The 12,938-nt window shown below is 36.7% G+C and overlaps 1 protein-coding gene across 6 annotated transcripts in view; it reads left to right on the top strand.

The window, feature by feature from the left end:
- The window catches only part of LOC106874569 (DNA ligase 3), an 86,797-nt gene that overhangs the window by 38,941 nt on the left and 34,918 nt on the right, over nt 1-12,938 (top strand). For all 6 annotated transcript variants that reach the window (XM_089360969.1, XM_089360974.1, XM_089360973.1 and 3 more), the window contains 3 exons: nt 9,467-9,553; nt 10,648-10,727; nt 12,204-12,281. In XM_089360969.1, the coding sequence (XP_089217095.1) occupies nt 9,467-9,553; nt 10,648-10,727; nt 12,204-12,281 (245 nt within the window). The remainder of the gene's footprint in view (nt 1-9,466; nt 9,554-10,647; nt 10,728-12,203; nt 12,282-12,938) is intronic.

The following is a 12,938-nucleotide window of genomic DNA, read 5'->3' as shown; positions in this document are numbered from 1 at the left end:
AACTACACATGTGCTGTTGTCAATTTCTTTTCCTTCCTTGGACTTTTCCCTTTCTCCTTTCTGACAAAGAGCTATGCTCAAAATGTCAAAAGCTCTTTTTAATTAGCATCAAATCAATACAGTCTTGTTCACATCTTCTTATTATCATCATCATCTTTTAACGTCCCTTTTCCATGCTGGCATGGGTTGGACGGTTTGACTGGGGTCTGGGAAGCCAGGAGGCTGCACCAGGCCCCAATCTGATCTGGCAGTGTTTCTACAGCTGGACGCCCTTCCTAATGCCAACCACTCTGAGAGTGTAGTGGGTGCTTTTTTTACATGCCACTGGCCCAGGAGCCAGAGGGGGTTGGCATCGACCACAATCAGATGGTGCTTTTTATGTGCCACCGGCACAGAAGCCAGTCAAAGCGGCGCTGGCATCGGCCACATTCAGGTGGTGCTTTTTACATGCCACCAACACGGGGACCACAACTACAATTTCCATTTGATTGTGATTTGATTCTGATGTACTTGACTCAGTAGGTCTCCTCAAGCATGGCATGTCGCCCTACGATCCGAAGTACTTCTTGTTGTCTGTTATTGTTAATTTTATTGCTTGTATATTTGATTTGATTATATATGTGTGTGTATGCTTGTCTTGACATCATGTTGTGAAAACAAGCATCACCACCATGCAAGTGATGTCCTTCATTTCCAATCTTTCTTCAAAACATGTCTGGTCATGGGGGGAAATATTATCTGATTTGGAAATGAGTGGGGGTTGGTCACATGATGGGTGTCAGGCCTTAAAAAACCTGTTTTGATAAATTACATTCTGATCCATGCATACATGGAAAAGTGGAAGTTAAGACGATGGTGATAATGGTCATCATGTTTGATTGTATTTGCTGTTCTCTCATGTTGTTGGTATGGAGGGAAACAGAGGATTTTGCCTGCATTAACCCTTTAGCATTTAAACTGGCCTTATCCGGTCAAAATATTCTACCTGCTTTATGTTCAAACTGGCCACATCTGGCCCCTCACACCTACCCTACAGTGTCATTCTAAAAATAAACTGCCACGCCATTAAAATCTTGAAGATATGAAGTAATTCATGATTAATTCAAAACAATGTGAATGAATTAACATTACATTTGATGGAATAAATTGAATGCAAAAAGGTTAAGTTTTTTGTGGTGGAGCTTATATATATATAGCTGCATGATCTGGTAGAAATAGCAGGCGTATTTCTCTCAAACCATACCCCGGTGATCTTCAAAATAGGAAGGCAAAATATCATATAATGTAGTTTGTTTGTATGATATCTTTGAAGAAAGGCAGTGTGGTCATGGTTGGAATGGCTTTGATTGTAGGTCTGATCAGAAATAGCTTACGGCTAAGCAACACTTGACTTTAAATCAATGGTGTAAAGGAAGTTACCTCCCTTAGATTTTGTTCCAGCTATTCTCTGGTCAGTCCAAGCCTGGGTACCCAACTGTTTTAAAACACACAAGCTAATAAAGGAGCCGCTACATGATTTCCCTATATCCTAGCAATAGGAGCTAAACCCCCCACAAATTACATTTTGTTCTTGGTGAAAAGGACACATTGGATAAATGTCCAAGATATGCTATGCCTTCCATCATATTCTTTTAACTCTTATTCTTTTACTTATTTCAGCCATTTAGCCGAGGCCATACTGGGGCACTGCCTTGAAGGGTTTTACTCTGTCAAACTGACCTCGTCAGTTGCTTTAAGTCTAGTTCTTATTCTGTTGGTCACTTTTTGTTGAACCACTAAATTACAGGGCCGTAAACAAACCAACGTTGGTTGTCAAACAGAGATTTTTAATTTAGATCTCTTTGAAACAGTTTATATCAGAACTATTGGTGATGGTCTCAGATGGGTTGGTATCAAAAACGTTAATAATCTGAGAAGAATGAATGACGAGGCTTTTGACTGATGGAGGAGACTAGTGTGATTGATGTGGTTAACATTCAGTTTGGACATTTGTTGGCAAATCATCTATTTGGTGGAGATGGGATTCCAGAGGGAAACAGTTCAGAGGAAGAAGGAATGGCCTAAGTGTTTAGTGTAGTAAGATGTTGGGGAGGTGAGACACAGTAGAAGTGACAAGAGGAGGTCGAAGAGAAACGGATGGGAATTGTGGAGTCTTGGTTGAGCAAGATGTACAGAATAATGGTTCAAATGAGCAGAGGAGGTTATTGTCGTAAAAATAGAGGAGGAAGACAGAAACCATTGTAGTAGCAACCAGAGGAGAAGGCAGAGGAAGAGTGAGAGACTTACTCATTAGTAATTATGGTGGGCAGGCAGTGTGAAGAATGTTTGTGAGTCAACAATTGTTGAAGTCCATTATGGTTTTGTGCTGTTTTTAACTTGATTTGCTTAATATAACGACAGATATATTTCTCCTTCATCTCACAAAGATTCTCTTCTGTCACTAAATGTCACATGTTCTCAGTATTATAGATGTTAGGCAGTGCTGACCTTATGTGCAAGCGTGACTGTATGGTTAAAAAACATGTGGTCTTAGGTTCAGTTCCACTGCACAATACTTTATGCAAGTGTCTTCTGTTATAACCCTGGGACAACCAAAGCCTCGTGACTGAATTTGTTAGACTGAAGCTAACATACATATCAGGGTTGGCTGAAGAGTTCATAGGCTGACTAAGAGACTCTCATGAACTGTGACCAAATGAGGTTTACTTTCAACAAAGTATCCCCTTGTTGTCTACATACTTCTATCGCTGTTGCAGTGCTTGTATCCCTTTGATGAAGAACCTTTCTTTTCATTCATCAAAAAGTCACCAACAGTAGGTATTATGTTATCATCACTGTGATATTGGTTCCCAGCCAAGTGTTTTTCTGAATGTTGGGGAACAGATGATAGTCAGATGGGGCCAAATAAAAAGAATAAGGATGGTGATCAACCAGTTCAAAGCCACACTCGTGCACAGCAGCCATTGAAAACAAGGACTTACGTGCTGCAGCATTGTCCTGATGAAACAAGATCCCTTTCGTCAGTTTTCCTGGACATTTGGTCTTGATAGCCTTTCATAACTGCCTCAGCAAGTTAGCATAATATTCTCCATTGATGTTGTGGCCCTTTTGAAAATAGTCAATAAACACAATGCCTGTTGTATCCCAAAAAACTGAGACCACTACCTTCCCTGCGAATGAAACAACCTTTGGCTTTCTTTGGAGTAAGTGATGAGGATTGTTTCCACTGCATAGATTGTCTCTTTGTCTCTGGCTCAAAGCGATGAAGCCAATACTGATCCTGGCTTAGGAAATGTTAAAGGAAACCAGCTGGATTTGTCTCAGATAATGTCAGATTTTCCTATGATGTGATCAACCTTGTGTGACTTTGATCAGGTGTCAGATGTTGCATCCAGTGAGCAGAAACCTTCATCATGCCAAGTTCATTGTGCAGAATATTCTCAACTTTTTCACAGGATATGCCAGTAGCATTGGCTATTTGATTTATAGTCAATCACTTGTCATTAGGTGAACAGGATCAATATTTTCCTCGATGATGGCAGTTGCAACATCACCAGACCTTGGACTCTCACTACCTCTCCTAAATTCAGCTGCCCACTTTTGCACTGTTGATAAAGCTGGAGCATCATCCCCTAATGTAAAAACCATGTCAACATGAATGTCCTTGGGAGCTAAACATTTTTTCTGCAGGCACTTGCAGGTAAATTTTGTTCATTTTCAAGAGAAGTTGCTACTAGTTACTTTTGAAGTCTTTCTTGAACAACCAGATGTCAGCTTACCTGGAAAGAAATAATGCAGCTATTAATAAAGAAAGTTGAAATTATTGCATACAAAATTTCACAGCTCTGGCATCACTCCTTCATAGTCAGCCTATGAATTTTTCAGCCCTCGTACACACACACACACACACACACACACACACACACACACACACACACACACGCACGCGCGTATGTGTTTGTACGTGTGTGTTTGTGTATATATATATATGTATGTGCTTTTGTGTATACTCTTGTCTAGATATATAATGGTTGTAAATGAGCATCACCATCAAACAAGCAGTGTTGTTTGCATTCAGTCTTCTGGGAAAAGCAGGTCTGGCTATGGGAAAAGAAGGGTTGGGAACAGGAAGGGTATCTGGCCATAGAAAATAAAACCTATCTGACCCATGCTAGCATATAAAAGTAGACATTAAATGATGATGATGATGATATAAGTCTTAAGATCTCAAAGACTTATTGGCCAGGATAAAGACATAAAGCTGGGACTGGACAAGACAATTGAGGTCAGAGATGGCAGTTCAGTGGCTCATTTGGTTGGCTAATTCCAGATAAATACTTGGTCCGAGGGTACTGCACAGTTTCAGTCATTGTCACTTATGACCTGTATGTGGTCACTCATCTAGAAATAGCAGCCAGATTTCCTCAAATATCAATTTGCTGTTTAGATAAAGAAGGATGCATTGAATAATCTAAATCATAGAGGATACATTATGTGTGAATAAAAGATGGTCATTGCTGGTATGTCTTTGATCATAGGTCTGGTTGATTAGGCTGACCTGGGGCTAAACAACAACAACAACAACAACAAGCACCATTACACTTTGTGTTGTGAAGAGATATTTCCTGTATATTGTTGTAGTTGTTGTTGCTGCTGTTGTTTGTCCTTTCTTCTTCTTTTGTTGCTGCTGCTGCTGTTGCTGTTGCTGCTGCTTTTACTGCTACTACTACTACTGCCGCTGCTGCTGTCGCTGCTGACAGTTGTGTGTGGGATGTTGTCAATATGATGGATGTCAAGCAATGTCGACCTTAAGCTTTTACTGATGACTGTTCTGACTTCTTCCGACTGATTTACTTCATAATAACTACGTTGCCATTTATGCTGCTCTCACCTCTCTCTCCGCTATCCACAACAGTCTTGTCACATTTTATGGCAATGATGCACCAATCATTATTATCATTATTATTATTATTATTATCATTGTTATTATCATTGTTATTTCGTCTCTGCATTGTTCTGTGTGTGACTGTCTGAATGTGTTGTGCGTGTGTGGGACAGATGTAATTTGTGTATGTGTGTGTGTGTGTGTGTGTGTGTGTGTGTGCGTGTAGATGTGATTGTATGAGTGTGTCTGTGTGAGGTAACAAATGTGAGTACAGGCTTTCAAAGGAGTGAATGGGTGGTAGGACATCCAGTCTTGTGTGGGAGGTGGGGGCGGGGTGGGCAGATGTGACCATGGGGTTTCAGAGAAGTGTGTGCTGGATGGGTGGGGGTTTTGGAGTGTGTGTGTACATGACACAACTTGAGATAGAAATAACATTTAAATCTTACTGATTCCTATTCTTCTGTCATTAAAAACAAACAAACAAGGATGTTGGATAACATAAATTGATACACACTATTTTTAAGAACAAAAAATTGGTGGGATGGTCACATCTGGAATGCCTTTGATAATAGACCTGCTTAATAAAGGCCAATCTAAAACACTAATAACAAAATTCTCTTGTCTGATGAAATTTCCCTTCTATATTCTACTGTCACTATCATGCACACTGGCTGTCTTGCCTCTCTGTACTTCAAATATAAACTGTCTCTTCTCTCTGTACTTCAACTATAATCATGTCATCTTTTTGTACTTCAGCTAAAATTATCTTGTTGTTGTACTTCTTTTATTGTCATCTCTCTCTGTACTTCAAATATAAACTGTCTCTTCTCTCTGTACTTCAACTATAATCATGTCATCTTTTTGTACTTCAGCTAAAATTATCTTGTCGTTGTACTTCTTTTATTGTCATCTCTCTCTGTGCTTCAAATGTAAACTGTCTCTTCTCTCTGTACTTCAAATGTCTCTTCTCTTTATATTTCAACAATATTTATGTCATTTCTCTCAACTTTAAGTGTAAACTATCTCTTCTCACTGTACTTCAACTATAATTATGTCATCTCTCTGTACTTCAATTATTCTTGTCTCTCTGTCTGTAATTCTTCTATAATTGTCTCTTGTTTCTCTGCTTCTTTTATAACCATTCTCTCTGTACTTCAAGTTTATTCCCCTCATCTCTTAACTCTTACCATGATAACCTCATATCTCTATTCAGCCAAATTAGTCCACAATGAATTAGCTAGTCCTGTACCAGCCTTGAGCAACTTTCCCTCCACCTACACAACGGTCACTTATTGTCACACCATAATCCCTGCTGGGGTTGGCCATAAGGTAGACTTATTGGGCCCTATGCTAACTTGCAACCCCCTTAGCAAGCCAACAAATGATCCTCTATGCAGTCAGTCAGTCTGTTAGAAATAACAGCCAACTCTCCCTCATGTCACATGCTATCATTAAAATAGAAATGCACTGGGCAATGTTTTCCTGATATACAGAAGATCAGGGTGGTCATGCCTGGAGCACCTACGAATATATGTCTTTTTGAACATCAAGCTATACACGAGACTAAACATCTGTGTGGGTACATATGAATGATGATTATGCCACAGCTGTAATGAGTTTCAAATGTAATTAATATAGATAGATGTTGGCATGGTTGGGTTGTGGGTAGATGCAAGCATGGTCGTGTAGGAGAGAAGTTTGCTTCCTAATCACTTGGTTTCAGGTTTAGTCCTATTGTGTGGCATCTTCTACAATTGTCTTCTACAATAGCCCGGGTTGACCTGGCCAAGAGGACAAGATTGGGGAGTGGGAGGTAATCATAGTACATGAAGCAAGAATGTGAGGAAGAGAAGGGATGTAGAGACATAGTTTGGTTCATTGTGGTAGAGTGTGAGAAGTTTTCTACTCAGTGCTTCTAGAACTCAGTTTCATTGACATGGGTTGGTCTTCTCAAGAACTCAAATCACCAGACATCTTGGTCCATCCATATTCATTTCCTCCATAAGGTCCAACTTTCTGAGATCAGTCCTTACCACTTCATCCCATGTCTTTCTGGGTCTCCCTCTTCCATGGGTACTATCTACTTTCAGGGATCGACACTTCTTTATGCAGCTATCCTCATTCATACGCATCACATGTCCAAACCAACATAGTCTTCTCTTTTGCATGCTATATTTGATTCCTCTGTGCCCAACATTTCTCTCAATGCATTTGCACTTTGTCATACATGTGCACTAATGTTGCACATCCAATGGAGCATACTACCTTCATTTCTCTCCAGTTTATGCATGTCTTCTGCATTCAGAGCCCATGTTTCACTACCATGGAATATAGCTATTCGTACTCAAGCATCATATAGTCTACTCTTTCATTCTGAGAGAGAAGCCTTTTGTTGCCAACAGAGGTAATAGCTCTCTAAACTTCCTCCAGCCAATTCTTATTTTAGAAACAATACTTTCAGAGCATCCTCCACCATTGCTAATTTGGTCACCTAGGTAACAGAAACTATCTACAACCTCAAGAGAGCCTCCTGGGCATTTGAGAGAATCTAAAACCCATGTGCTCGTAGTGCTTATTGTTTCTGCACATCTGCCACATACAAAGACTACTTTATCTGTTAATCTATCTGTGGTACCACTGCATTTCTTATGTGTCTATAGATTGGTGACTTTCCTTAGGGAAGTATTTCTCCTTCAGGCCCCTGTAGTGTTGCTGGAGTCTCGGGTGTATGTGTATGTATATATATATAGGTGTATGTGTGTGTGTGTATATATATATATATATATATATATATATATATATATATATATATATATATATATATATATATATATATATATAATTATAAATATATAGGGGTCAGCATAAGTTGCTTCACGGACATACTGAAGATTTAGAAATAGCAGTCAAAGAACTATGTATGTATATATCTATGCATGTACATATGCATGTATATATATATATATATATATGTATGTATATGTATATATGTATGTGTGTACATATGTATGTATATATATATATATATATATATATATATATATATATGGGAGAATATACGAAAAAACAACAACAGACGAGGACAGGTGGTGTAAATAACAAAAGGATGTATTAGTATGACGCTCGGGAATATGGAAAGTCTTTGACGTTTCGAGCTACGCTCTTCAACAGAAAGAATACGGAGACAAGGAGAAAAACCCGGAGAAAAAAAATTGAATAGTGTTCAGTCAATGGTCAATATGCATGTATATATGTATGTATATATATATGCATGTATATATGTGTATATGTATATATATATGTTTGTATATATGTGTATGTATATATGTGTATGTATATATATGTATGTATGTATATATATGTGTATGTATATATGTATGTATATATATGTATGATATATGTATTATGTATATATATATGTAATATATATATATGTATGTATATGTAATCTATATATGTATGTGTATATATATATATATATATATATGTATGTGTGTATATATATATATATATATATATATATATATATATATATGTATGTGTATATATATATATATATGTGTGGAGGCACAATGGCCCAGTGGTTAGGGCAGCGGACTCACGGTCATAAGATCGCGGTTTCGATTCCCAGACCGGGCGTTGTGAGTGTTTATTGAGCAACAATACCTAAAGCCCCACGAGGCTCCGGCAGGGGATGGTGGCGAACCCTACTGTACTCTTCCACCACAACTTTCTCTCACTCTTACTTCCTGTTTCTGTTGTGCCTGTAATTCAAGGGGTCAGCCTTGTCACACTGTGTCACGCTGAATATCCCCGAGAACTGCGTTAGGGGTGCACGTGTCTGTGGAGTGCTCAGCCACTTGCACGTTAATTTCTTGAGCAAGCTGTTCTGTTGATCAGATCAACTGGAACCCTCGACGTCGTAAGCGACGGAGTGCCAACAACAACAACACATATATATATGTATTACATATGTATGTATATATATATATATGTATGTATATACATATATATTATATATGTATGTATATATGTATGTATATACATATATATTATATATGTATGTATATATGTATGTATATACATATATATTATATATGTATGTATATATGTATGTATATACATATGTATGTATATATATATATATATATATATATATATATATATATATATATATATATATATATATATATTATACATGTATGTATGTATTAAGTATGTATGTATTAAGTATGTATTATGTATGTATGTATTATGTATGTATGTATTATATATGTATGTATGGGCATCCAGCTGTGGAAACTTTGCCAGATCAGATTGGAGCCTGGTGCAGCCTTCTTGCTCGCCAGTCCTCAGTCAAACTGTCTAACCCATGCCAGCTTGGAAGGCAGACGTTAAACGATGATGATGATGATGATGATACATGTATTTATTTATATATATATAAATATATATATATATATATATATAATCTAACTAGTTAATTAATTGTAGAAAGTCAATTAAGTGTTGTGTTAATGTTAGATAGAAGTATTTTTAAAAACCTAAATATAAATAAATCCATTGAAATTCTGTCAACAGGGGGATGTTGCTGAAACTATCCGGATGTTCTTTGAAAACAACAGCAAGTTGCTACCTCAGAAGAAAAGCACCATCTCAATACAGGAAGTAAGTGAATTCAATCTTTTGAAAGTGTCTTTAGAATTAATGCCCCAGTTTGCCTATTGGAATTGGTGATAGTGTATTTGTGTGTGTGTGTGTTTATACACACTAGTGTTTGTGCCAAGAGTATTGCACCTAGTACATTCTGTAAAGTGAATGCTGCCATAGAAACTGTCAAAGAAGATAATGGAGCTTGATGCGGCCCTCTGGCTTGAACCATCCAACCCATGCCAGCATGGGAAATGGATGTTAATCAATGTTGATGATTATATATATGTGTGTGTGTGTATATGTGTATAAATATAAATGTGCGTGTTTGTGCATCTGTGTATATAAATATATGTGTATGTGTGTGTAAATATATATATATATATATATATATATATATATATATATATATATATATATATATATATATATGTATATATAAAAATTTAAGGAATGGAGTAAACGCATGTTATAACTGCATACTTTATTCCAACATATGTTTCGGAGAATTACAATTTATGCGATCCATAGGAATCGTCGATGTTAAAAACGTAAACTTCTCCTCAGGGAATGTATGGGAACCATCTTAAACGTAAGATATTATATATATATAATAATAGGGTTAAAAATCCAAATTTACAGGTAAAATCTCAATTAAATTCAATTTATTAAAAATTAAAATTAACTTAAGTTTCGCAGTATAAAATATGAATATATAGTTTTAGGAAAAAGAACCAAGGTTCATGAACTCATCGATGAAAATCCACTGTCACATAGAGAAAAATTAATAAGTAAAAGCACAATAAATAAGTATAATATAATACAAAGTAAATATAAGATAATGCTTTTACTTATTAATTTTTCTATATGTGACAGTGGATTTTCTTCAATGAGTTCATGAACCTTGGTTCTTTTCCCTAAAACTATATATATATATATATATATATATATATATATAAATATATAAATATAGCTGTGTGCACTTGTATATATAAACATACATTCACACAAAAGTGAGTGCCTTTTTATGAGCAACAGCATACATGTTTGAAAGAGTGTTTGCTTATAAATATGTGTGTGTTTATATTTGTATCTGGTACTGTCCATTCCAGGTGGATCAACTTTTAACAGATCTCTCAAAAGTTACTAAAGAAGACGATCAACAGAGATATCTCACCAAAATTGCTAAAAGGTAAAATGTTTTTTATATCAAGACATTTAAAGTGTTTTCTGCTGCATACATGAATGCCTGCCTGTAACAGACATCAAACAACAAACGCTCCAGACAGATTCTCCGTCTACCTGTCTGGTACAAAGCATCAGGGTTTCCACCACCAGAGCAGAGGTGAGTGGAAGTGTTTCCTGTCTGCAAGATGTCAGATGGAGAAGAGACTCAGCCAGATTCTTCACAGACAAAATAAAGAATAAATGAATAAAGAAAAAAAAAAACAAGAAAAAACAAAACAAAAGACATGTAAGAAAAATCAAACAAGTATCAGTTCTAGGTGGGGTACAGTAGCTGGTTTGTTGGCAGATAAATGGATATAGAAACTGAGGTGTGTGTCAAAAGTAATCGAGATCAGTCAGAGGCAACACAACTGCAACAATGATCTCTGTATACTCACCACTATCACAACTGACTTATGACAGATGAGTAAAAGAGAAATTTCTATTATGGGGTTCTCTTGCAGGTTAGATCAATAGCAGTTAGCAGCATTCTTGCTTCTTGCTTTTATGAATTTAATGGACATGTTGGGACATCGAGGCTATGGATTATAAATGCTTATGTACATGTATATATATATATATATATATATATATATATTATATTATAATGAAACAAATGAAGGAAAAAGCAATTCCTTGAAAGGGATGTAAAACATCCAATTCATTGTTTTTATATCAAGACTTTTTAAAGTGTTGTCTGCTGCATGTTGTATTCTGTTTCATGCATAAATGCCTGCCTGTTTCAGACATCAAACAACAAGCACTTCAGACTGATTCTTCCTCTCCCGGTCAGGTACAATATCTTTTATCTTTTACTTGTTTCAGTCATCTGACTGTGTCCATGTTTGGGCACCACCCTGAGGAATTTTAGTTGGACAAATTGACCCTAATACTTTTTTTAAGCCTGGTACTTATTTATCAGTTGCTTTTACTGAACTGTTAGGTTATGAGGATGTAAACAAACCAATACTGGTTGTCAAGTGGTGGTGGAGGACAAACACAGACAAAGACGCATACACATACGTGATGGGGTTTCTTTCACTTTCCTTTCGTCGAATCCACTCGTATGGCTTTGGTCGACCCCAAGGCTCAAGTAAAAGACACTTGCCCAAAGTGCTATGCAGTGGGACTGAACCTGGAACCAAGCTTCTTACCACAAAGCCATTCCTAATGATCATTATTATTATTATTGTTGTTGTTGTTAAGGTGGTAAGATGGCAAAACTGTTAACATGCTGGACAAAAGGCTTAGTGGCATTTTATCCATGTTTGCGTTCTGAATTCAAATTCCGCTGATGTCGACTTTGCCTTTCATTCTTTCGAGATCAATGTAATTGTCTTCCTCCTCCCCTCAAAAACTGCTGGCTCAGTGCCAAAACTCGAAACCTTTATTATTGTTGTTGTTATTCTATGTTTGATCCCAGTTTCCTTTTTAATGTTAGGTGTACAGGTAACGATCTGAAAATGGTGATTCGCTTGATTAAGCACGACTTACGGATTAATGCTGGTGCTAAACACATGTAAGTTCAAATCCCGACTTGTTTCACTTCGCTTCACTTCTCACTCTCTTTCAGCCTCTAACTCCCCTCCTTTCTAAATCTTCCTCTCTCATTGTCTGTTGATATAACTGATAATAATAATGATGATGGTAATGGTGGTGGTTGTGGGTGACAATGGTGATATTGTGCCTTTGCAGTCATCATCATCATTCTTCTGTCACCATGGTTGGCATTCATCTGTTGGAATTGTCATTGCCATGCTACTGTTTATGTTGTCAACATCATCACCAACATCACTGTTATCATCGTCTCTGTCATCATTACAACCATTTTTCTGTTATCATTGTCATCATGTAATGATGTTCCCACTTCATTAATATTATTATTCTTATCATGTATGTTTATGATATGCAGTAATCCCTTAACAATCATCAAATCCATGAAGTAGAAACAGTACTGTATATTTTTTTTTAGTTATTTTTATAATTTGTATATATTTATTTTATTATAAATGCAAACAGCACCACAGAGGAATTGACGTCAGCTTAAATATACTCACACACACACACACACACCCACACACACATACACATTACTGTTCCTTCTGTTTATGATATCTACATGATACTGATACTCTCTAACCAATCCCACTGCATGACACCTTAGTGAAGTGTCTTC

This window comes from Octopus bimaculoides, chromosome 12 (genome assembly GCF_046866305.1).
Source record: "Octopus bimaculoides isolate indiv1 chromosome 12, ASM4686630v1, whole genome shotgun sequence".
Classification (NCBI taxonomy): Eukaryota; Metazoa; Mollusca; class Cephalopoda; order Octopoda; family Octopodidae; genus Octopus; species Octopus bimaculoides.
This window is presented reverse-complemented; position numbering and strand designations above follow the sequence as displayed.